This window comes from Zeus faber (assembly GCF_960531495.2).
Source record: "Zeus faber genome assembly, chromosome: 16".
In the NCBI taxonomy this organism is placed as follows: Eukaryota; Metazoa; Chordata; class Actinopteri; order Zeiformes; family Zeidae; genus Zeus; species Zeus faber.
Genome location: NC_137202.1, coordinates 7,508,311 through 7,535,659, shown reverse-complemented (window position 1 = coordinate 7,535,659; position 27,349 = coordinate 7,508,311). Strand labels below are relative to the sequence as shown.

Sequence of the window (27,349 nt, the reverse complement as noted above, 5' to 3'; positions counted from 1 at the left end):
TTTGCCCTTGTGTTTTTGAATAAACACCATCTGATTCAGTGGGTTGTGTATAATATCTGTCAGGGAGACGCCGCCCTGTGATCCCAGCGCTCTGACCCCAGTCCCGCAGGAAGGTGCTGACGAAGGACAGTGCGGTGACAGGGAGTCTCCCGCCCCCCCCGCCTCCCCCTCCTGTCCATCGCCGCTGTGATACCCACCCTGCAGTCCCCCGCAATCCCCCCCCCCCGCCCAGACACACCGTGCCGCTCGGCTTCCTCTGCTACTGTAGAGACACCCCGTTGCCCCCGTTGGCTCCCTGTGCGGAACGTGGAAATCAGACGCTGGGCCTCGCCGATGCAGAGCGGAGATAAACATTCTGTGCATGTAGAGACCGCCACGGCGGCCGTCAGGCAGATTGATGGCTCCCTGAAACCCACGCTGTCATCGCCGTTCCTCTTTCATACAAACTTTTGTTTCCTCTCTGCTGAGTCCTCAGGATCGCATCGGGATTGTCGTGTTTTTTCACAGGCAATGCTTCCGCGTCTCCTGCTTGATTCAGCATTTCCTCAAAAGTCGCGATGCAATTAATGAAGCTTTAGCCTACATGTGCTTTTTTTGCAGCAAATTTGTAGGAATTGGCAAAAACAACAAACAACATCGAAGGAGAAATAAGTGGCTTCTTTTTTTTTTTTTTACTCCTACAGTACCAATGAAGAAAGTGTATGTATGTAATCACTATGAAGATAAGCATTCTGGATATCACAACTGGAAATATTATTAGTACTCATTTTTTTTTACTTTTGAGGCATAAAGAACATACAGGAAAAAAGTAAATACTGTGCTTTTGCCTCCAGTAATAAGGCTATAAACTAAACGTTCAATTCAACATCCAGCACCAAGTAAAAACCAAAACAATCCTGTATGATGATGCGGTGATGTAGGAATGCAGCCCAAAGTGGGTGGTAAACTCCATCTAGGGCTAAATACCGGCATGAGACTGGCAGTCGACAAGTACCGTGAGGGGAAGTTGAAAAAGAACTTTGAAGAGAGAGTTCAACAGTGAACGAAACCATTAAGGCTCTGTCTTCTTGGGGAGGTGGCAGCAAGTAAAAGCACTCTGCGGATTTGACCATTTAATGTGGCAATTTTGCTAAATTGTAAGCTCTCTCTCAAATACGGCGACTGGTTGAATTTGTATTAATTACCGCGATTTTCTGCTCTCTAAAACAATTTTTTTTTTTTAAGTTGACTTTTTATGAAACATTCACGCTCCAAATGGAAGGAGTGGAAAATACATTGAAATAGCCTTGTTATTTCAAGTTTCCATGTGAACTTGGATGGGGTTGTTTTCACTACCTTCGGTGAAAAACCACCCAAGCGAATACTAAAATGATTCTTACTCGTCGGACATTTTCGCCCTTCCTGCAGAAAGTCAAAAACATAGGGGCTGTCCATTTCCCTCGGCCCACGGAGAGCCGTCGAATGTAATGTGATGTCAAAATGGATATTTCTGTGCGTGGGAAAAACAACAGTTATCAGCGCTGTCATGATTGACGGATGATTTATTTAAAAACGAAACCGCCGAGACGGATCCATCCAAACTGGAAGCCGAGCACCTGCCTAACATCACTTTTTAGTGACACAGTAATTAAAATTTCAGGTTAAAGATGATGACACACCTGGCTAACGTCATTTCACGAAACTGAGACCGCCCAATTAAATTCATTATTCAAAGGGAGGTCAGGTGTCACTAAACAAAAGCTAATTAAGTCTGGCTGAGTGGGCGAGAGAAGAGTTAATTGGTTATTAAATTCAATGAGATGTGCTGTAAATTGATTTACACTCTTTTATCATGTGCCTTATATGGCAATGTGTAGGCCTAAGCCTGTAATTGATTTCAGTTGGAATTGTGTAAATGATCCCCGTGTTACCCAACGTGATCAGCTTCATCGTAACAAGCTTATACAGTATATTCAACCAATTTTGGCAGATTTTCTTTTTTTAATCTTACATACCTGATGAACTGTTACAGTATGCAAACTGTGCTTATGGATGAATGTGTGTGAGTGTGCGTGTGTGTGTGTGTGTGTGTGTGTGTGTGTGTGTGTGTGTGTGTGTGTGTGCGTGTGTGTGTATGCTCGCGCATGTGTTATTTCTTGCATGCATGCACGGTATTTTGTTGTAATGTGAATGTTATTTTCAGTCAGGCAGTGGGACGGCCACCACGACGGCCTACGTAGGTCTCGGAGCGACTTGCAGTCGGGAGCATTTAGCAGAGCGTGTTAAATGGTGCCGCCACTTTGGAGCTCACAATAAGCCGCAAGTAAAATAAACAATTTTGGACGGTCAATTTTGGAAAACGTGACATTATTACATCGACGATAAACTGCGGTCTCGGCTAATAATGGCGACACGCGGAAAAATCAACGAGTTTGACCCGGAGTCGGATGACTGGTGCGTGGAGCGTCTGGAGTTCTACTTGGCAGCTAACACAATCACAGAGGCAGAACAAATGCGAGCCCATCCACCGGAGTGCATGCGGAGGGGAAGTCGATGCTGCGCTGCCGGATTTGTGTCAGCCAGGTAAGCCCGGAGATTTTTCTCTCACGGAGGATTTGGAGTGAGCGCTTCACACCCAAGCCCAGCGTCGCCGTCCAACGTTTCGAGCCCTGAGCCCACCCCCCCCACCCTTGTCTCTCAGAAGTGAGACAGCAAGGAAAGCCGGTCGCGTCACTTTGAGCCGACCTGAGGAGGCTCGCCGAACATGACGTGGACTCACTGGATGACATGATCAGAGATAGACTGGCGGGCGGCATCGACGATGACTGCGTTCAAAGGCGGTTGTTATCAGAAGACAAACTGGACATGTCTCAGTGCCGCCAGCAGCTCTCACCGGGTGGAGAACCTAAGAAGTTTACAACAATAAGCACACTGTCTGTATCAGTACACCATGCTCGGCACATCCGAGCGCGCCATGGATAACCTACTGCGAGGACTTCCCCAGGTAGCGGTGAGAGTGGACGATAACCTGATGGCAGCCGTCAGCAGAACAGCGTTATCCCCAGCTCGAGACGCGGGCGCTGGCTATCATTTTCGGCCCCCAAAGAAAATTCCACCATTATGTTGCTTGGCAAACACTGCAGCAATCGTGACCACAAACCGCTCCCGGCCTCTTGAGAGAGAGTCCGCATCCCGCAACGTGCGGCAGCCGGAATGCCGAAAGATGGGCATTTGTTTGGGAGGCTTATGAGTGTGGAGAATGAGAAGGGCTCATAACATGGGAACGGGGACGCACTGAGCAGACGCCGCCCATCGCCGCACCACGTGAGGGAGGAGTTGGTTACCGCGCATGGGCCGCATCCATCGCACGCCGCTACAGGTAAAAGAAGGGCAGGCTACACCCTACCTCGTAGCTTAGTTAAGTTCAGTGTTTAAATAAATAAATAAATATATAAGAGGACTTTCATGGACTAATGTCAGCGTTATTTTCAGTCTGAATGTTATTTTCAGTCCGGCATTAAGCGGACCGTGTTGCATCGTGCCACGGGTTTGAAGCTTACACTAAATAAACATAAATAAATGAACATATTGGACCGTGAGCCCTTTTCCGAAACGTGACATTATTTACAGTTTTGTGTCAGTATGTGCGAGTTGGAAGCCTGAATAAACACAAATCCCCACCCACCCACCTTGTATGCCATGTGCTACGATTACAAGTGTTTTTCTCGACCAATTTGGAGATAATGTCTCCAAGTTTTACTCCTGCTGGTATGTTCAAACAGCCGAACAGCATTGAAGAGCGAAGCCGGACCTGTAATTCTCCGTTCGGATTCATGAGCACACGCTCCGGAGGCGAGACCTCGAAGCAAATCCCATCTGATGCCGCAGCTCGACAAAAACACCACTCACACCGCCACCTCTACCCGCCTCTCTTACCCCGCGCGCCTCTGTATTTCACTCCTTTTTTTTTTTCCCTGAGATCGATATACAAGTGGGCTTTTGGATGAATTCAGGGGATTACTGACATCAATTTACCGCAGTGAGCCGACGGAGAAATATCAACTCCGAGTTTGAACCGATATTAGTCATTCCATATTGTGACTGTAAATTATGGTCACTATCAGCTGTTTAGAGTGTTGTATGTGCCGCGCCAGACTTAAACTGTGAGCAGTGTATGACGGGTGGAATACCTTGGTTTTGTCGTAAAGGGCATGGTTGTCCACGAGCATCCTCCTCTCCCGTCGGGCGTACCTCCTCAGGTCTCTGTCAAACTGCTGCGAGGAACAGGATTGATAGTCTGAAATCAGGTTCCTATTTCTCAAAGGATATTGAGATGATTGAGTTCATGGCGTGCCCTTTCCACATCTCACACATTTCATATTTCATCTACGTATTTATCTGCTGGAAGAAAAACAAAATTGCATTGAAACGTAAGCAGAGGTCGACATATTAATGAGCTATTCTGATCTGTGAAATCTCGTGTTTTGTTTTCTGTTGAGGAAAATATGGCTCCGTATGACTCCAATTATTATCCAGCTACTACCCAGTATCACCCTCGTTTGATAAAAATATAAGTGTGAACAGAACTGTGATATTTTATCGCAAACCACAGTGGCTTTAATGTAAGGTTTAAAAAAAGTACAGCTGTGGAACTAATGCACATAAATCATTTTTAAATACAATATAAACCCTTTATGCCTACATTTTCCGTGATAATGTCCAAACAAAGTTCCATGAATCATGAACTGCATCAGTGCAAAGACCATTTTTATCTACAAAAAAACAAAGGAGTGTGGACAATAACTGTATAAGGGTCGATATGAACACACTTTACAAACCCCTGAATATAAAGATTGAATGTGTGTGTTACAGCATCTCAGTCAGGAACATGATGCAGGGATACAGTAAGTATAGAAAGTAAGGAATATACTAAATGATCAAACCTCAACTTGAGATACCAATCCATTTTCCCTATCTACTACCCATATCTAGAGTGCTCTGAAGTCGCCCTCTCTCCAGCTCCGCCTATGCACTGCAACAGCATTATCACGCCCAACGCTAATTATTACCCCTCTTACCCTGGAGCCGGTCCAGCCCAGGAGCGCAAAGGCGTAGCGGTCCATGGGCGGTGACACCAGGTCCACACGCACTGCCCTCCAGCCTCGGTCGTCTCCCTTGTCCCTCTGCAGACCCCCCTCCACCTGGCTGCCCTCCAGCCGCATGATGAGGAAACCTTTGGGGTAGTGGTCCATGGCATCATACCAGCCGATGCGCAGCTTGCTGATGTCAAAGGTGGAGGGATGGTAGTCGCAGTACAGCAGAATGCCCTTGGGTTTAAAGGGTAGAGTAAGGCACGTATGATGCCAGAGGTAACTCAATTAAGATGCAGCCAAACAGAAGACACAGTGGCACTGAAGGTCTTCACGGTGATCTCCCTGTGGATACAGCGGTTACAGCGTTCTAATCGAGTGGAAGATCCAACCATGAGGAATCCTCAGTGGGAGAGGTTCTTCCTTTAGTCCACCGCTATCAGTTGCACAGGTACTGAAATTCTCTCCGTCTAGTGAGATGTCTGCATATTTAGGCAACAAAAGAAGAGAGGAGCGAGTCTAGTATTGAGAAAAGGTGTAACCTCTAGTAATAGTGGGGAAAGAAAGTGTTTGAAAAAGTTGGAAAGTGATGGGTGGTTGAGAGAAAGGGCATGTACGCTAAAACGCTGAGAGAAAGGGAGAGAGACCGAAAAGGGAGTGAGTTTACAGATTGATTTCCTTTGGGCTTTGGCTTGGCGGGTTATGCTTTACCATGGATCGAGGAGTGCCAGGGCGATTAACATTACAAATTGTCAATTTAATTCTGGCACCGGACGTAATTGTCGGGACACTGCACTTCTCTGCTGGCCCATAAATCTGCTGCTCTCTCCTTAAAGAGCAATAATAGCGAGAGGGAAGTGCAGCAACAGACCAGTCTTCCCGTCCAAGAAAGGACCGAGGTTAATTGCAAAACATTAAACATCTCGTCAGTGTAGTAGCCTCTTCCAAACAACACCTCCTCCCGCCCACTTGACCATCGTTCTGCCTCATGAGGTATTCCATCGAAGTAGAAACTCTGGAAAATCCGACCTCCTACTTGCAAAAAAGTGCAACGGAGCGGCCATCTGAGTCAGGATTAGAAGTCGGAATCCCGGGGCAGATCGCTCGGGCGCACGTTTACTGAGGGAACAGATCTGATGATAGTGAGTTAGATAGATGCGTCGGTGTAGGCACGCTCTACCATCTAGCTTTGACCGAGCCAAAATGTTCATAGCTCCTCGTGCCAAGAACGTCGGCACACAGGATGGTTTATACATGGCTTGTCAAATCAAATGTTCCATACATTTCAAGCGATTGCTTGATCTACTTCATTACCTAAGCTACTTGCTCTGCTCCATGTACGATTCACACTTTGCTGCCTCTCCCACAACAAGCTGTCGTTCACACTTACAGGAAGAAAAAACAGTGCATGCTGTGCACGCCTGAATCTGGAGGGAAGGTTATGACTGGGGAAGTGTCTCCATTAGGCAACGGTACAGAGGGCTCATGGTTCGGTATGTATCACGGTTTTGGGGCGACGGTAACAGTACGGTTTCGGTGTCTTTGTATTTAATAAAAGAAAAAAACATTTGTCAAGTTAAAAGTTGTAAAAAAATGTTTTTATTTTAGTCTGCTTTACGACTGTGGGGGGAAGGGGGAGATTGGGGTTCAAGTTCATCGGTGGATTGTTAGAATTTGCATAAGTTCATCTGATTAGGGGGGGGGGGGGTGTCCAGGATAGTGGATAATTCAGATATTAATTTTCGTTCATATTTATGTATGTATATATATATATATATATATATAATGTTTTAAAAACGTTTCACAATAAAAAAAAATATAAAACCAGTACTATAGTTTTGTGCAGAACAGGTATAAACAGTATTTTCACACATAAATAATAATAAGTAATAATAATAATTACTTATTGAAATATAACCTCACAGTCAGACCAGTGCTTGTGTGCCTTCGCTTTGTGAACCTGACAGGACAGTGGGTGCGCTCCTTTTCAGCCAGGGCACCTCCTGGCGAGGGAGGATCATAGGCTCTTGGAGGGGGAAACATTTCTGGCAGGAGTCGGCAACTTAAACAAACACAACATAAAACTGTAAAAGTTGACAGAAAGAAGAGCAGCTCATCGCCCAGCCAGACTTAGTTCCCTTCGTTCCTACAAAAGAATCGGATCGTTCATGAACGACGTAGTGCGAGTAGATTTGACTGCACTCTTTACTTAAACATTTCTATGTAGTTTTATCTCGTGTTTCTATTGAAAAGGCTGCATTGCCACGCGCAGTTGAAAAAATATAAACCTCTCGCACATTAATAGAAAAACGCGCCTCCGCGCGGACCCTGTATGACTGACGTGGCCGGTGGAGCTGCAACAGTGGATTCAACAGGAAGCAGCACTTACTGCACGCCGGGCCGCTATACCGTCCAGTGGAATTCTACAGTGTTACCGGAATACAACGGTCTACGTGTGCGTATTGAACAGTAGGGGATGTACAGAACGGTTGGATAACATACCGTGTGCCGTTGCATCCCTACTACGCGCAGTGTTTTTCTGAACCGGAGCACACTGTTTTCATTTATTTTATTTGGAGGCACCGGGGACCCACAGCACAGCGCAGATCACGGGCGCGCCGAGGATGAATATGCATATCTTTCCCAGAAAATCTGCTCCCTCGATGCCCATTAAAAATAAATAAATGAATGAATGAATAAAAATGTGCCTGATAAAAAAAGGGCCAGCACAGAGTGCAAAGGGGCACGTGCCTGCCACACTGACCATTTTCCGAGGGATAGCTCACATTTGAGGATTTTAAATCACATGGTAGGAGACCTACCTTCAAATCTCAGTGATTCAACTGACAATTACATGACGGGTAACATGTATTTTTGTCAAAGGGACTTAATTTAGCATTTGTTGAAGCACTGGTGTTTTTGACTTTTCAATATGACAACATGACAGCAGCCTTGACAGCATGTGAACCTTGAGAGAGTGATTCTCACAAGGTAACGTAAAACGTGTGTGCTGACTCGTAAACGAACAAAAACTCAATTCGACACCGTGCGATCCTTTAACACATCCCCCAATCTCCACCCCTGTCAGGGTAGAACATTGCTTCCAATAAGGGGAGCCAGAAGATGGAAAAGTAGTCAGGGGATGGCAGCTAATGATCTTGAATGACTTGCGTCCCCAAAGAATCCATGAAACCCCCAACCATCTTCACCACCACCACAGGCAGCAGCAGCTCTGCCCCCTTCCTACTCATTGTACACCCCTGATTATCTTCACCCATGTTGCAGGTTGGACCTTTCACCTCCCAACAAAGAGGATCAGAGGCAGAAGGATTCTTAAAGTTCTCATCCCTGAAAGTGAGATAATGGCCTCGCTTAAAGGCTGCGACGGCCCCCGATCAGATAACAAGGCCAGAGAGAGAGAGAGAGAGAGAGAGAGAGAGATACAGCATTCCAGGAGTTGAATATGGAATAAACTGAAATGACCCCCAACTGCCACCGCCCCCTCTCAGCCATATCAGAGACAATTTGAGCGAAACGAGAGGGTATCTGCAGCCCATCACTCCACAGGGCTTTACACGGAGGACACTTGTTATTCCGCCAAAGAGTTTGGTTTGCTCCTGGCGATACACTTCCTTTGTCCTTTCACATAGATCTGCCTTCAGGCCAAAAAACATACTAATGAGTTACAGCGCAAATCCAGTCTCTAGTGTCCCTGCACTCCTTCGTCCTCCCAATCCCTCTCCGTATGTCTCTCTCTCTCCTACTAACTCTCTAACTCTCTCTCTCTCTCTCTCTCTCTCTCATATTCTCTGTCTCTCTACGTCTGACACAAATCGGACTCGTAAATCCAGCGTGAAAACAGGATGTCATAAAGTTCCCGTCTCAGCAGTGCTGAGGGTTGTTTAGCCCAAAAGCGCTCTGTAATCATCTCCCACGCAGCAGGTAATGTCAGCGCGCATCTGAGAGTAAGCTTATTCCACCAGAACTGTTTACACAGGGAATTACAGAAAGGCAAGATAATCTTTTTCCCCCCAAAGCTTTCCCTTTGAGTGTTTAGAGAGAAAAACAAGTGAGACATAGTCTTTAAAAAAAAAAAAAATTGTCAAGGTTTGAAGGTTCGGCCGGTGGACCCAGGGACGGCCACCGGCGTGGGCGACAGGCGGCGGCGTGATCTCGCTGTGATCTAAGGCGACGTTGCCCTCTGACTCCGCGACAGAGACCTCAGACCGCTGCCTCCAAGCCACAGATTAGCGCGTGTAAGCGGGGCGTGTTTGAACTAATCATCGACTTTGATTCCACGCTTTGCCAGAACGAACCAGACTGATTGCTGAAATTAAAGTACAGCGTTTCAAAGATGAAGAGAGCGACAGAGAGGGCGTGTGTGTGTGTGTGTGTGTGTGTGTGTGTGTGTGTGTGTGTGTGTGTGTGTGTGTGCGTGTGCGTGTGCGGGCGTGTGTGTCCCCTTTCAATGTCAGTGAAAGTAACTATTACCGTAGTGAGATTTGGAACTGAAAGTGATTGCGACTGTAAAATAACCCCCCAACTCCGACTGAATCATTGATTCTTACCAGCAGCATTCCTCAGTCTCTCTCTAACATCTCCAGCACTCCTGGCCTTGATTATGCGTCCGGGCCACAATGAAGCCGACTCCGATGGCGCGACCCCGCGAATATGAGCGGGAGCCCCCGAGCCTCGGGATGAAACCGCGTTCGCGCAGGAGTCGGTGACAAGCGATGATAGATGGACCGAGGACGAAGCGCAGCCCCTCCCCGACGCTCTGCCGCTGTCGCCGGGGCAAAAAAAGGCTGAATCTCATCTGTCTCGCGCCGGAGCTGGTGGCTGACCTTGTCTCTGCCCCCAAGTTATCCTTTTCAGAATCAGCGGGAGGAGGAGAAAAAAAAAAAAAGTTTGGGGAAAAAAAAGAGAGAGATGAACCCAATTTCGCAAGGACATTTCCATGTTTTTCGGTTTTTTTTGTCAACTTCCCCTCTGGCTGAGGAGGGTGCTGAGGAGGAAGTGGGTGATAGTTGGTGGTGAGGGGCATATAATATTAGGATGATATTATGGCCTCAGAAAAGACACATAGACTCTCCCTCCCACCACCCCGCCCCCCTCCTCGGGGCTTTATTTCAGATGACAAGGTTACACGACTTAGATTCAACCTCTGCCACTGCCACTTAATCACCGTCTCTGGCGCCTCGGCCCCCGGGGAGCGTCCCAGCGCCATTTTATCCCCGCTCCTCCGCATTGCCAGGGGAGCCTTCAAGGCGTCATGTGGAAAGCACTCTCCGCCACAGGGCTCCTCACCTCCAGTACCTCCATGCACAAGCGCAAACCCAATCAAAATCACTGGCAGATGAGCCGCCGCCCCCCACCCCCCGCCCCGCCCACCCCGCCCGACCCTGACCTGCTCTCTTTATCTACTGTCGAGTGAAAAGGTGTGGCCTCGAGCGGCGAGCGCCCTACGATAACACGGGAGCTAATTACGAGCGGGGTGGACTGCTAAAGGAGAGCGAGCGGGCGGAAAGATGGAGGACGGACAGACGGAGGTGGCGCTGGGGGGATTTATTTTTAAACCCCGCCGATGACAAAGAGAGGAGACACCGCCGCGGTCCCCATCTTCGTCAAATACTTGTCTCCGCGCGTCTCTCCCTGCAGGGCGAGGCGGTTAAAGGAGGGGAGAGATCCGCTGTCAACCCGCTCCAGGCTTTTTTTTTTTTTTTTTTTTTTCTCGTTGGAATGACACGTGAACAATTTGGTTTTGTACGACGTACAAAGTGTGTCCTGGCTTCCGCAGCACGTTTGTCACTGTCTCAGTCTCCCGAACGTCCTTGTGCTGGATTGTGTGAAGAAGTAGACGAAAACATTGTCCGTACCTGTCAGCGCCAATGTCGACGAGACAAAAGTGTCAGCTGTGATTGCAAGAAATCAGTCGAATGACTTATGTCACTGTATTTGTTATTACTAAGTTAACTGTTTCCCTCCAAATTCAAAATAAATGTTCAAGGATAGGCTCGACGTTTTTTCGACCCAGGCCTTATTAAAACGTCGGTTCCCATCCTTTACGACCGTTCATAGAAACGACCTCGCTGAACGCTCCTGAGAAACTTACCACTCTGCTGTAGCTTCTTACTGTGCTTAAATACAGTCTAATGGGGCAAAAGTTTGAAGCAAAAAAAAACAACCTGTTGATTCTCATTTTTCAAAAGTGGAAAACTAGCATTCTAGTCCCACGTGTCTTGGTGTATTTTTTTTTCCAGGGTTTTATGTATTAAGTAAAAGTAATATTTCAAACTACTTTTTGAAATTGCTACAATACAGTACAGTAGGAAGCGACACAACTTCCTGTTTCTAGCCTCTTACATTACATGGACGTACCCAAAGGAATGAATGAAAAGTCCTGAAAAAAAACAACCTGATAAAATGCAGGGTTTGGAACCGTGTTATTTCCGGTATAACACATAAAAACTGTCTGTGTAAAAGCTGTGAGCTTTTAAACTTTTTAAACTTTAAAAAGTTAACAACAAATAACAGCAAAAGCAATAGCAGTTTCATTTTAATAAGGCCTGGATTGAATAAGAAAGAACACAGTAAGATGAGAAACAGTAACAGTAAGACGTCTAAAGTTTGCATTACTTTAAACAAGGCAGAATGAAACCAATGACGGTGGAGACATTGACTTGTACTTATATGTTAATTCAATGTGGAGGCATGTCAAAACAACTAAATTAGTACTTAAATTACAGTAGCACACAAAAGCTAAGATAATTAACTTAGTGTGAATAATTAAAGGTGTTTACACATACTAAAAAGCAATTACACAGTGTTAGTGCAGGGATATTAGTCACATTGCTTGCAACAGTCGTTGTCACCTCGAGTCTTTTATGTCTCTAAACACATCCATTGTTGCCATTGTTGTCTCTTTCCATATGCTTAATCTCTCATTTGCACACGTTGACCAAGCCTCTTTCCTCTCTCTCCACCCGTCTGCGTGCTCTCTCATGGCAACCCTGAATCAATCAATCTCTCTCTCTCTCTCTCTCTCTCTCTCTCTCTCTCTCTCTCTTTCTCCAGCTCTCTCTCTCTCTCGCTCTCTCATTTGCTCTACTGCCCATCTTTCTCTCCTCAAAGCCTCACCTTGGTCTGTCTTTGTCTTTGTTTCCCTGATTTTTCCGTTGAGACGCTCTGGCAGGGTTCCTCCCTTTCTGGTAACTTAAAGAGAGTGTTCAGAAAGTAGGAGCCTTCTAAGATCTGTTCTAATTCAATTTTTTTTTTTTTTTTTTTTTGTGCAAGTTGTATTTGCCATTTCCCAATTTTTTTGCGACAGGGAAATGCCATAATGTGTCATTTCTAACAAGAATACAACAATACTGTTTATATACTGGGCTGGACTCGACTATAATTTCTAGTTAGTCTCTAAGTCTCTAAGTTTTCACAACCATGTGTGGTGGTTAAATTGTGGCTTTGGACCAGGGAACAAAAGACACAAAGACATAACTGATGAGTGTTGTGTACAGTATATGAAAATACTAAAAATCACTTTCAAACTTATTCACAGCTCCATTACTTACACTGCACATTGCACACAGTGCACAATAGTCAATATACCTGTAGTTATTAAGGTAACGCAGGATTTGTTTTCAGATTGATAAAGAAAATACTTACTTAATACTTAATAAAACAGTAGCAGTGGGAATCGGAGAGCAGAACCACAACTGGTGTGTTTTTTGGGTGAACCCTATTTTCAACTATGATAGGCTGACTGGAGCTCATGGATTCATGACCATCGGTTGAGATTTCATCCTCTAAAAAGTATTGTTTTCGCCAATAAATAGTAATTAATAATTATATCAGTGTCTTCAATTGAATATCTATAACAACTTTAAAACCGAGGTATTTTGTTGATATTTATTCTTGTTTACTTTGGTATGGAGATGGAGATGGTATTTGAATCATTTGCGGTTCGGTGTGAGTGCCCATTCTCCTACAAACTCCACCCCAATGGTCCCCCCAAAAATAGTACCAGAGAGATTTTTTTTTGGGACCAGAAACCATTCAGGGGGAGCCAATTTCAGAAACCAAGTTCCTCATGAGCGTGAAGGCCAAAGAACCTCAGTGCCAGGTATTACATGAACCCTAACCCTGGTTCCTGAAATGGTTCCCGCTCAGCGATCCTCATTCACACACCCACTTGAAGGTAAGAAATGGGAGCAAAGTGCACGACACTCACTTGCTGCCTCAGTGTGTCCAGTACGGCGAGCAGCAGCGCCTCCTCCTTGCCCTGCTGCGGCGTGGTGAGAAGGAAATCCACGTCGTGGCCAAACTCCTTCCCCCTGCGGTGTAAAAACAGAAAGTTAGACAGTGTACCTCCAGGATGCCTAGGGCTGTTGTGTTTCGGACAAAAAGGGAAAAAGACAAATGTCCCGTTGCCAGACATAAACTGACAAGAGACAAGAAAGCGGCACAGACGGCGCTATCGAAGGGCGTGTCAACGAAAACAGACTTTTCTCCCCCCCGTAATCCATATTTGTCTTGAGTTGTTCAGTCTCAAGGCCTCCTTTTTGTAGCCTCAGCTGTCGGGGCTTTACCGTTTATTTTCCAGTCGGATCTGCGTGACAACATGCGTCCGTATGGAGCCTTAGCGGGTCTTAAGCCTCAGCGGGACGACAGGCGGGGTGACGCTACAGACGCAGAACCCACAGCGATTATCTGGCGATTATCAATAGAATACACCGCCCAGCTGAGCAGACAGGGCTGCTTTTGGACCAATGTTGTACATACGGTACATGCTGACAGGAAAAAGGTTTCGGAGGGAAACATCTGCCTGGACACCGCCATAAGTTAATCGGTCTTCAAATGAATCCCTGAAAAATATATGTATAAAATAAAGATTAAATTAAAAAAATATATATGAGAGAAATAATCTTGACAGTTTAAAAGGTCAAGGCTCAGAATTCACGTGAAAGAGTTTTAGCTTAGTGTGTTTGATATGTACATGAGCCAGCACGTGTAGTCAGCCAAACACCCTCACTTGGTCAGAAACATAATGTGTCGATCTCTGTTTTCTTTACTTTGATTGGATTGTCCTTAAACTAACAGCCGATCCTATTCCATTGTCAGGTGGAGGGGTGGGGCTTAGTGCTGGGATCTAACATTCATTGATTTATCTCACAACACAAGTAACAACCCTTTTAGCACGTAGCAAGTATGGAAAGCAAAGCCAGCAGTCCATCACGGCTTAATTTGGTTACCTGGTGAAGAGGAGAGGGAGTAGATGTAGAACATGCCCTCTTAATATATGGAGTGCCGGAAGACATTACAGCAGGTATTATAGAAGGAACAGCAGAGACTATCAAAGTCTGAGTAAGGGGCAAAATATTTCACTCTAAACATCAATCCTTAATGGTGTTGTGCGAGTGCCATGAACTGATAGACCCTACCAAAATCCCCAAGAAGAAGAAACCCCAAAGAAGTAATGTCTATAATGGGTGGTAGTGACACACACACACGGTGCACGATATAGAAGACTGGCAGCTAAAAAGGATTTCACAGACAAATGACTCAAACCTCTTCACAACTCTCCTCTTCATGATATCCAGAGATCATGCACCCCCAATATAGCGGGGAACAGCAGCCCTGAGTCTATCATTCGTACAGTTGGTGATGCAGGGGGCAGAATCAGTTGACCGCTGGACCGCTGGACAGTAAGACGTCTGAGGACTTTCTCCGGAGTCAGTCCCACTCCCACAGGAGAGGAAGGCCTCGACAGCTGGTTAGCACAGGCAAAATGCATGGTAGAGGAAGGTGAGTGCTCTGAGAAGGAGAAAAGAAGAAGGAGGCTTGATGGTCTCAATGGCCCCGCCTTAGACTTAATTCGGGCCGTGTGTATAACTGATCCTAATGCTAGAACAATTGAGTACAACCAGGCAATAGAGAGCATCTTTGGTACGTCCGAGAAAGGGGAACGCCTCTACTTTTCCTTCAGATCCCCCCCGACAGCAAACATTAGCGAGGTCCCTAATCAAGATAGTGCAGGGAGGTGGCTTGCTAGTTAGCACAGCTAACAAAGCCAGAGTTGAGCAGTTTATTAGAGGTTCAACCTCCAACCTCATGTTGCTACAGTTGTAAGGTGGGGAATGATGATCCCCCTACATTTCTGGGCCTACTGAAAGAAATTTGTGAAGCAGAAGGCCGCAGTCTGAAAGACAACGTTTAGGAGAACTCATACGTCTTCAGAATGTGCACACAGTACAGGCAGAGAAAGCAATGGAGCCTGAGTTGTCCCACCAGAGTGAACTTAGAGTGCAGATTCAAGAATTGAAAGCTAAGATGTGTGAGCCAACCAGTCCACACTTTCAGCCGCCATCTGATTGTCCCTTAAGTGGTCCAAAGGGAAGAAAAAAAAAAAAAAAAAAAGAAACACAGAGAAATAAAGTCACTTAGAAAACAAGTGAAAGCACTTAAAGATAGAATAAGTGTGATATCTGTGAAACCCACAGCACTTGCTGAATGTCCCCATACACCCCACCTCTAACTTAGGCCTATGGGGGCAGTCAGACAGTGATTATCCCTACAAATGTTCTGTAATCTTGGACAGAGTTGAACCGGCCATAGAGAGCACCAGGACAAATCTCGGTGGGCACTGGTCGCTCTGTGGGCCACCTGCATGGCCCATTATACAAAAACAAGAATGCGAGAGATCAGAGAGATCCGCGTGGCTGCCCACCTTGATTATGCACCAGCCCTCAATCATAGTGGGCCGACAACGTGCATCTCTCTCACACCCAAGCCAAATTCCCAGCAGTCAACGGGAGCATGTGAACAGGTGGATTCATGACCAAGGTCAGTCAAAAAGGACAAAAATCCAAGGAACAAGGGAAAGGCGGCGCTGAAAAGGAGATTAAAAAAATGTAATCACTTCAAGCTGATGCTACAACTGGCATGAAGATAAGTGTAGTTGTTTTTGCGAGCACGAGCAGCAGCAACACTGCTGGTGGCGCACAACAGTGTTTGTTTCTCAAAGTAGCGAGGAATTTTCTTCAAAAGTTTTTCAAAGGTTTTTCAAGGCCTGTCAGAAATACTACTGTGCTGCCTTCAAATGTCGGACATCAATTTTTTCGATATTATTTCAAATTTATAGGCTAGCAATACCTTAGCACTAGTACAAATACATACAAGCTGGTGTTTGTATATTAAAATATTATTTTATTGTTTATATACCAGGGCCGAGCTCTGTGAGCGACCAACGATGTATGTCACGACGCACATCACTATAATCTCAGGAGAAACATTGAACATTGGCAAAATATTATTTTAATATTTACAACGACTGTTTTGTTGATTGGAATGATGTGGGTTGTATTATATTTCCTTATTTTGATTAGACACAGCGGCCAATGTCTTGACATAGGTCTAATTATCATTGTCTTTATCAACATGGCAGAATTGGCTTAAGTGATAGTGAGGGTGCCCCTTAACCAAGAGGTCCAGCGTTTGATTCCTCACTTGTAATTGATTTGGGCTGTTATAGTCCAACTTATTGATGAATCGCCCTCTTTCGTTTTTAATGATTTAGTACAGTTTATGATAATTATGGGATGTTATAATGACCATTGCTTCCGCTGCATCGCCAGCCACAGCTAAAGCCTTGGCTGGCTGTGACTGTGGCTATGGCTGGCTGCGAAGCGTTGCAACACTTTTTTGGCTGGCTGCCAAAAGTGTTGCGTTGTTTTTACCTCGTGGCTAAAAATATTGTAACGATTTTGCCGCCAAAAGCCAGTGGCTGCATCGCAGGCAGCCATAGCCACAGCCAACACAGTGGGCAAAAGCAGCCAGCCAAGTGATTAACACGACGACCAAGGTGATGTACTTCTCCATGGTTGCTCACGGAGCTCAGCCTTTCTCAAAAAAATTTACAGTACTTAATTTTTGTTCAATTTTAACTATTATTTAGAGTTTGTTTATTTATTTAAATATTATTTATTGTTTTACTGCACTTTAGAAGTACAAATATGTACAGTCTGTACCTGATGTTTGTATTTCATTTCAAGGTTACAGTGATCAAATTTGCAATGGTATTATCTGACGTTTCCTGTGTTGAAATAGATTATACAGCCTGTTGAAATATAGACATTCATGAAACCCTGTCTGCCTGAATCTATCATAGTATCCTCACAGTGGTGGCCTGCTGGCAACAAACCTTTCCCATCTAATCTCCCAGTAGATGCTATAGACCCAGATCTTTTTGATTTTGGCGATTCCCCTATATCAATGGAGTGGAAGTATCGGCTCTGCCAGAACCTAGCTGAGAGACAAGATGTTTTCTCCGTGTATGAGTGGGATGTCAGCTTGGCCAAGGGGGTGGAACACCACATAAGCCTGCAGAACGCAGCCTGCAGAACGCTCAACAGCCGCACCATAACAGACCAGTACATGATGCCTCACATCGATGATGCCTTAGACGGCCAGTCAGGAAGCAAGTGGTTCTCTGTATTGGATCTGTGGAGTGGCTACTTTCAGATAGCTATGGCTGAGGAGGATAAAGAGAAGACAGCTTTCATTTGCCCCCCCGGATTCTATCAATTATAATAATAAATGGAGCGCCTGCAACTTCCCAATGGTTAATAGAGAAAGCTGTTGTTGACATGCATCTCCTTCAAGTACTTGTACACTTGGAACAGTTTGAATTTCTAGCATTAAAGTGGTCAGTCGTGGACAAGATTCACAATTACCTGTACGGTGCTAAGCTTACTGTGAGAACTGGGCAATAACCCGTTAACTTATGTGCTTAGTTCAGCCAAGCGAAAGGCCACAGGACATCGCTGGCTTGCCGACCTAGCCTCTTATGATTTTATCATCCAGTATTCTCCCGGGTGCCACAATATTGATGTTGACCTGCTGTCCCGGCAATATGCCAAAGGAGAGGCAAAAGTCTGGAAAAACATCCTTCCGTCCGGCATCAAAGCCACCTATAAGGAAGCCTGTGTCAGTGAAGCACCAGATGCTCCTGTCAAACTAGTGGGGCAGCTAGGAGCTCCAGCAACAGCTGGAGCTGTACCGGAAGCATATGCATTTTCAGTGAACCTAAGTATGAGCTCCATCGACCATCTAGGCCCAAAATACATAGAGACAGCTCAAGACTTGACTCAGTTATTGGACCAGTGAAAAACATAATAAAAACCATAAGGTACTAACTCATGGTAAAAGCGACCCACCACTGCATTAATCATCCATGAAGGCAGTAAACTTGAGTCAAAGGATGGAATACTCTTCAGCGTAACAAAGAACCTGTCAGGATCCTGCCCTGCTTTGGTGTTCTATCGGTCTTTTTTTGTCTCTCTCAAGCCCTCTCTAGCTCCCTCTGCCTGTCTCTAAGTCCCTCTGTCCCTCTCTGGCTCCCACTGTCTGTCTCTAGGTCCCTATGTCCCTCTCTAGCCCCCTTTCTCTGTGTCTGGTGTCACACTCCTGCCACTCCACACCTGTCACCAGTCTGCGATCTCACCACCTGTCTTCACCTTCCTCGTCACTCCTTTTTGTATTTAACCTGGTCCCCATTCACTCTGTCCCTGTTAGATTGTTGCGTGTGTTCTTGCGTGTGTCCGTTGAACTCTCAAGTTTATGATCCTGATTCCTGCTCCTGACTTGCCCGCTCCTGGATCCTGACTCCTGGCCCGCTCCTTGATCCTGACTCGCTGCCCGCTCCTGGATCCTGACTCCCGGCCCGCCCCTGGATCCTGACTCCTGGCCCGCTCCTGGATCCTGACTCCTGGCCCGCTCCTGGATCCTGACTCCCGGCCCGCCCCTGGATCCTGACTCCTGGCCCGCTCCTGGATCCTGACTCCCGGCCCGCTCCTGGATCCTGACTCCCGGCCCGCTCCTTCATCCTGACTCCCGGCCCGCTCCTGGATCAAAACCTTGCACCTACTCTCAAAACTGTTTTATGTCCTGCGTTTGGGTTCACCTGACTGTATTTGTAACACAAACTGTCTGGAAGGGAGATAAGACAGCATGTCTTGCCTGAGAGATACCACATTGTGGTATTAAGGTCCCTGCATGATGAGTGCCGACAAATGGGAGTGTAACAAACCATCTAATTGATTAAAGACAGATTCTTCTGGCAATGCATGACAACTGAGGTTAAGCAGTACATTGTAACCTGTGGAAGACGGTGAAAGGCGCTCCTTCGACATGCCTCACCGTTAAATCAGATATCTAATAATGGCCCCTTGGATCTAGTCTGTATTGAGTTCCTGCAGACAGATCCAGATTCTAAAGGTGTTGCTAATGTGTTAATCGTGACCGATCACTATACGCACCTCACCCATTTCCTACCAACGACAGAAAACTCTCACTGTAGCGGAAGTCTTGTGGGAGAAATACTTTGTGCATTACTGTCTACCTGCACAGATACACACTGATCAAGACAGAGATCTTGAGAGTCGGCTGATCAAGGAACTTCTGTCAATGCTCGAGATCAGTAAGTCACACATTTCTCCATACCATCCACAGGGTGATGCCTAACCAAAGAGATTCAACTGCACTTTCCTGGCAATGTTTGGCACTATGGACACCGTAAAGAAGCAATGCTGGAGCCAACGTAACAGTCAACTAGTACATGCGTACAACTGTACTAAAAATGATGCGACTGGATACTCTCCATATTGCATGATGTGCATGAGCATTACATTTCACTGCATATATGTATGGAAGTATGTATATGTATGTGACAAATAAAAATCTTGAATCTTGAATCTTGATGTTTGGAAGGGAGCAAGGATGCTAGTTGAATTCTGCTTTGGTACCTCACCTGATGGAGAGGATGAGTCCTCTTATGAGCAGTATGTGACCAGTATGAGGAGAGAGTTGCAAAAGGCCTACAGGCTGGCCTCTGAGGCAGCTACCAAAAGTTACCTGAGAAATAAGGCACACTATGACTCACATGTAAGACATTTGCCCCTGGAAGAAGGTGACAGAATCCTCATTTGGAACGTTGGGCTAACTGGGCTAACAGCATAAACTGCAAGACTGATGGAAATTAACACCTTATGTTGTGGATAAGTTGCCGAACCTGCCAGTATATAAGGTCAAACCAGAACATGGCCCTGCTGTAGTCAAAACCCTGCACCATAGGTTATCTGGTTAGGATGTCCAACCCTCCCGATGATACAGGACCTGTTGGAAAACCTGTCACAAGATCACAGCATACCCGACCGAGTAGAAGACCAACTACTGCTGGTCCAGCATTGAAAATTGACATAGCCTCATCAGACACAGAGTGTGAAATTGTCCATAATCCTCGAGCTTTGGATTTAGATAAGGTCAGGAGACACCTTTTACCACCTTATCAGAACCCTGGAGATAATGAGAGCCATGAGGAGGAGAGCTCTGATGTCTTGGAAGATAAGCCTGCTATGGAAAGAGATGATAAGGAATTCCCCTAAGGCACTACACCTTCTAGACAGGAATCTGATGCGGAAGAGACAAGTGATGAAGCTGCTGGAGAACCTGATTTAGAAGCAAGCTCTGCTCCTACAAGCGGTGCAAGGAGTGAAGAAGCTTCTATTATGCGAAAGTCCCAGAGAGAACTGAAACAAGTCATTCGCTTGATTTACGACCAACCAGTGAAAGGGTACAAACCATCCAGGATGTTGTCTAATGATGATAAAAGGAAGCAGCCTTCACAGTTGAAAAAAAACAGAAAAGAAGAGGTGTCAGATGAGGACATCTGGACGGTCAGAGGGGGGAGGGTGTAGCCCTGACCTAAATTCATTTAGACATCAAGATGTAAATGGTTTGCAATAATATAAGAAAAAAAGAAAAGTTCAAACTTCAAAATGTATAAATATGGTCAAAACATATATATGATGGATTAAATATATAAAAATATGAGTCATAATCTTTACAGTTTATCAACCTAACTTGGTCAGCAGCATATTACTGTATGTCAATCTTTGATTTCTTCACTTTGATTGGATTTTCCTAAAAGAGCCAACCTCGCTCATTTATCCGATTCAGGGGACGGTCGTCTGTGATTGTATGAGTGAGGATTGGGAAAGCTCCTTTGGAGCACTATGGAGAACTGTTTCCCACCTGCTGGTGTACTACTGTAGACTGTTGCTGCTATTTCTTCTGCGCTTCCCGGCTGTCCATTTCCCAGTTTCCCCTCATCTACAGTATTTGTGAGTATGATAAACTGCTACGTGCCTTTTTGTTTATTGCCTGGTGAACAAGTGAAGCGGCCATTACAGTGTTTAGGCCTCTACGCTCCGAAGAAACGTCTCAGGCCTGCAACAGGGGTTTTGTTTATATTTTGGTTTGTGTTGCAGAGTGAGTGTGTGTGCGCATGTGGGTCCAATATACTGTTGATGTTCACATGTTAAAGACTCTATGCACTTGTGATATTAGAGCCTAATTAGAGGTAAGCAATAAAAATGTAAAAGAGACTTGTTTAATAAGAGACTTAATAATAAGAGAATTATTTTGTGTTTATTAATAACGATATAATTAATAAGTGACCTACAGAAACATTGTTCTGTGTATCTGGTCTAATAAATAACTACATTTAGTTTTATTGCATTTAAAGTAAATACTTGTAGTGTCATAGTTCCTGATATAAGGAACATTGGTAATCATTTTATAATAGGGTATATAAAATAAATACACAAGATTAAAATCTAAGGAGGCATACCTTTATTATATTTCCTTAATGTTATTGGAGGCACCGTCAGTTATTTTAGCCTAATAAGGGAACAAAGGTTGTAAGAATCATAATAATTTAGTATAAAAGTAAAGGTTAATTCAATTTGAAACTGTACCCAGGGCCCCGCCCATAGTACTACTACAGATTCACTACTGAGTAACGATAGACTACCGAGCAGATTCCCATAATATTATATAGCTACATACATAGGATGGGTGTTAAACAAACTTAAACTACATTTACTCCATTACACCATATACCATCAAATATCTATAGTTTTAACTGTATTGGGCTGGATCTGTCAAACTGCTGATTAAGGATTGCTCATTGATGATTCATTAGCTACATTTCTTGTAAATTACTATGACACCAGCAATACTATTTAATTGTAAATTGGAATTATGCATGTTTTGCAGAAGAAAGGCTAAATGACGCTATATTTCGTGTCAAGGTGTTTGTACTTTTACTGAAGTCTAATAATCGCATAATGTCTTCTATTTTGGAATCGCTCCCTGGGTGACCGTGTCAAAGCAGAGGCAGCTTTTCCCAGTCGGCCCTAGAATATTAAATAACTATCCGAGCTATTTAAATATTTATAGCATATTTCTCCATGTAATCAGATTTACACCTTCCCGCCACAAAAGGACGATTCAGGCGGTGTTATAACACAGAGGTGTGACGAGAAGGGATGGGGACTCGCAGGATCACAGGAAACCGCTGCACGGGCCCCCGTACACCGCCGACCGCTCCGCCGTTTCATCCCACATGAAAGTGAGAACACGGGTATTGTGATACGGGGCGACAGCGTGCAGAGCCGGTGACCCTCAGAGGACTCACGCCGCCGCCTGCCAGCTCGCTGTGATCCCGCCGCGCACAAAATGCGAACCCAGCGCCGGCCGCCTCAGAACCGGAGCCCGGGCGGCTCCAGCCAACCCCCTCGCCAACGTCTGCCAAGACATTGATGGATTCGGTTTGATCGTCATGGACACCGACACCCGCACACACACACACACACACACACACACCTCTTTGTGTTTCATTGAATATATTCCAGATCACAGGTAGCCAAACCAGAACTAACGGGTATGGCGTCAAGGCTCCATATTCGCTTTGCTCTCTGATGGATCTGCTGGATCTCGCCCATTTGCTTTCCTGTGGCAATTGAATGAGTAGAGCAAAGGAGGAGGAGAACAATAAAGAGCCCAGCAAGGCCAGGAAAGTTTCAAAAGGTCACCGTGGCTCATTCAGGAGCCAAGGATCTGTAACTAAAAGGCCATTTTCCACGGTCATGTTAAATAGCGACTCTGAGCGTTAAACAGTGAAGAAAATGTCTGTCCGTTGACCATTGAGAGATTCAATAGAATGTGGCCACGCAGGCCCTTTAATCCACAGCGTTATTGCAAAACTCACTTTTTTCGGTGCTTGTGCACATACAAGGACAGAGGCTGAGAGCTAAGCCTGGGAACCGCTCTGCTGGTGGCTTACAGACCAGCACAAATCTTTTAAAAGAAAGACAAATTAATACTAACCGTCTCTGACAAAACTGCAGACGACGGAACTGTAAGTATCTAATGTGCGTTTCTTCCTGTGTGTGTGCCCACGGTAGGTTGACTGTACTGTAGGCTGCGGCGCGCGATCCGCTGCGCATTTCTCCATCCAAAACTGTAGATCTATTAATTGTATTTTGTTGTTTTTTCAGACGTTTCCATAATCGAATGAATAAAACAGAAAAGCCCCGCCGTATACCGCGCTGCTCCAAGCCCCACGCTGCTCCGGACGCTAACTTTTAAATTAGGCCTTGTAGATATAATATGAGTGACGATTCAGCAACTGGATTGCTTATTTCTTGCCTCAAATTTGTTTCGAAACAGATTTTTGTGTACTGATAAGGTGAAACCGGTGAAAGTTACGGAGTAAATACAATCGAACCCGGAAGCCATGCTCAAATGCCATTGGCTCACAGAATTAGGGGCCTCGGTAGGGTGGCTCCTCCAACCCCTTTTCAGACAGGGTGAATTGGATGCATGTTATAATCGCTCAAACGCATAATCTCAGTGGTATTTTCAGCAGAATATAAAAAAAAAAAAACATGTTTTGGGGACCTCAAGGACCATATAATAACTTGGTGAAAGGGAGCCTCTTTAATCTACTGTGTTATGTGAGCGTCTTGGTGGGAACGGGAGGTACTTGGTTTATCTAGGGTCCTTTAAAACGGCCACCCCACTGAGAAGCAGACTCTGGGAAGAAGCTTCGGACAATGAGACAGGCCTATTTTAAAATGCGCCGTAGATCCCGGCCGTGCTGAATGAGCGACTTTTTCCTCCCAAACCCTCAAACGCTGTTAATTGGCAGCGCGGCGCTTCCATCAACACTTCTTCTCCGGGCTCGCGCGGCACAAGTTGTTAAATGAATCAGCGAGCTAGCCTCTGCTGCGCTAGCAAAATGCGGTGGAGTGAACTGCATAAATGTGTGCGGTGAATAGCAAAAAGGCCAAAAGGGAGAAAGATCATCAGCATAAATTCAGTTTACTCCTAATCAACTTAAAAAAAAAAAAAGCAGGATTTGATCTTAGCGTGTTTGTGTGCATTTCTCTGTGTGTGTGTGTGTGTGTGTGTGTGTGTGTGTGTGTGTGTGTGTGTGTGTGTGTGTGTGTGTGCGTGTGTACGTGTGTGTGTGTGTGCCTGTGTGTGTGTGTGCCTATGTCTGTGTGTGTATCTACGTGTGTGTGTGTGTGTGTGTGTGTGTGTGTGTGTGTGTGTGTGTGTGTGTGTGTGTGTGTGTGTGTGTGTGTGTGTGTGTGTGTGTGTGTGTGTGTGTGTGCGTGGGTGCGCATGCGTGTGAGTGCATGTGTGTGTGTGTGTGTGTGTGTGTGCGTGTGTACGTGTGTGTGTGTGTGTGTGCCTGTGTGTGTGTGTGCCTATGTCTGTGTGTGTATCTACGTGTGTGTGTGTGTGTGTGTGTGTGTGTGTGCGTGGGTGTGCGTGCGTGTGTGTGTGTGTGTGTGTGTGTGTGTGCATGCAGTCATATCGAGTCTGCTTGCTCCCTTGAGCTAATTTGAGTCTTTTTACTGATTGAGCCGGAGCACCAGTGTGTCTCCTCCTCCTAAATCGTCCGCAGTCAGCGGAAAAAGCGATGACAGCACATCTGACGCTCAGCAAAGAGACGATTATTTTTAAAAATATAAATATCTCTGACAGTCGTCTCCGGCGCGGTTACCCGGTGACTTATTTAGTGCTAAGCTCCAAGCATGAAGACTCTTGAGAGCGATGGACAACTAATGGACCGCTGACGCAACATGACTCCTTAAATAACGGGCTAATAACAGCCGTGTGAAATAGGCCTGGAATATTTTGCTTTGCTTTGCTTGTTTTGTTCCTTTTTATTTATTTTTTATTTTTTCCCTACTTTACCTTCAGATGAATTTAGCCAGAGCTCGCCCCCATCGCGTGAGGGAAAAGAATGAATTATTAAGCCTGTACTTCAGAATATTTACACAATTTGCAAAGACGACGGGGGCCAGGTGTATGAATAATACAGGCGTCGGAAGTGTTGCCGCCGGTGGATTGTCACAAAGAAAAGCATTCAGTTCGCCCGCAATGCGCCGCGGCGCTGAAAGGGGGCGGAAAGCAAAGAACTCGGCTTCAAGTCAAGTCGCTCCGTTCCCGTTTACGGGAGAAATAACTGATGAGATCCGAACTGGGATAAAGAACAACAATCACACAGGTAAACAACGAGCGCACATTGTAGATATTATGAATAATAATCACTCGCATTTCATTTAGCGTTGTGCTCCACATAAGCGAGGCCGCTACAGAAAAACTGCAAACTCGCAAATTATTTGGGAAAGGGTTTGTTGTTTTTTTTTCTTCGCCGCAGAGTAGCTGAATTCCAATTCAAGAGATTATCTTCAAAAGCTGTCATCAGTCAAACACGATGAAATGTGATCAATTATGGATTCCGGCGAGCAACATTTGGAGGTTCTTATGGCAGCGTACCAAGACGGCTTGTTAATCTTTTAAAAGAGAAGCAGCGGAGGGAAGGCGAGACGGCACAGTTAATGCTCATCAAGTGCCTCGCGTTGAATATTTAAAGCCATTTCTCATTCCATTGTAAACCATCATGCTGTAAATATTTTATTATTATTTTTTTTTTTAAATGGATGTAACCCCTGTGGTTTGAAACATAATTGGTGTTAACATAAAGGTCTCAAAGGTCAAATTAATTTCATATTGGATTTTTAAGTTCTCACATAAAGGTATGTCACAGTACATGGACATGGAGATGTCAGGCTCAAGTGAATTTTTTATTTAAATTACCTGTATTGGCTGTAAAAAAAAAACCTCCACTAACCTTGCTATTGCAAAGGTCATCAAGAGCGATGGCACGTTGACTGGGTGATTTCCGACTTTAATTATCCCGCCGTCATCAGGTTTGATGCACCAAGCGTGTCAAATGGCAGGATAGTTTCAGAGGTGTCAGTAACAGTGAGTTTAAAATAAATGTGGTTAATTGTCCTCTCTCTCTCTCTCTCTCTCTCTCTCCCTCTCTCTCTCTCCCTCTCTCTCTCTCTGTCGTCGCAGGTTGACAAGCGAGAAGACGGAACGTTGCCAGTTGAGTTACTCATCAGCCAGGGCATATATAGAACTTTTTTGAAATGTGCAAACCATTCCACTATAGATTATTTGGACGCGCAGCTCCTGACGTTGTGATCGACTGTTCAAAAGAGGAGATGAGATTAGATACATGCATAAATTATTTCCCCTGTGCCTTCGGATAATTATTGATTTCTTTTTCTTTTTTTTTTTTTTTTTTGGAGGTGATGTCATCTCCTGTCATCCATTTAATGACATTATAATTTGAGTTATAATTCAGGGCCGTGATAAGTGATTACCCTCGCACAGGAAAAATACACAGATCTTTAGTGGCACTTCTGTCGCGTTATGGGAATGATAGAGGCTGTGTTTCCAGGTTGATCTTTTTTTAAAACCACTCCGTACTGGAAAATCACTTTGGGACTTGTCACCTGCCCCCACCTTGCAACCTTGCTATTGCCATCTCCCTCAGAAGTCGATGGTTTAGCAGAGATTTTAATCGATGACATCTTGGAACAGAAATACCCTGTTTGCCAAATGTATTTTGCAAGTTGCGTGTTTTTCTCTGTGAAGATCAGTCGTCAATCTGCAATGGCATTTGTTGGTTTATCACAGGTACATAAAATTGTGCTTTCAACTGACTGATGTGCATTTTTCTGTGGCACTTTTCTGTGAGCACAGAACTATTTTCTGTATGATAGTACTTTTATTGATGACAGTACTGTTATTAGAGTTGCTCTGTTTCAAATATCTCAAACCATATTTTTTTTCAAAATGACACAGATCAATTATTAAAGGACCCTAGGGGTGTCAAATTGAGTGTTAGCCCTTTTACTTACCCCTGTTTATTTTCCTGAGATAGCACACACTCACACACACATGTCTCTATTCTCAGGCTTTTGCCGTTGATGTGGTGAGAAACCTTCCTTAAAATGATCTGAAACACATACTTTTCTCAAATGCTGTTGATTTCATTTGGTTTTTTTTAA

At 45.0% G+C, this 27,349-nt stretch overlaps 1 protein-coding gene across 1 annotated transcript in view; it reads right to left on the bottom strand.

Moving 5' to 3' along the window:
• dntt (deoxynucleotidyltransferase, terminal) overlaps positions 1-27,349 on the bottom strand; it is a gene marked incomplete at its 3' end in the record, with an annotated part of 84,646 nt that overhangs the window by 17,255 nt on the left and 40,042 nt on the right. Inside the window, exons 8-10 of the mRNA XM_080016942.1 lie at positions 13,300-13,402; positions 5,058-5,306; positions 4,170-4,253 (exon numbers count right to left, since the gene is read on the bottom strand). Coding sequence (XP_079873068.1) covers positions 4,170-4,253; positions 5,058-5,306; positions 13,300-13,402 — 436 coding nt within the window. The remainder of the gene's footprint in view (positions 1-4,169; positions 4,254-5,057; positions 5,307-13,299; positions 13,403-27,349) is intronic.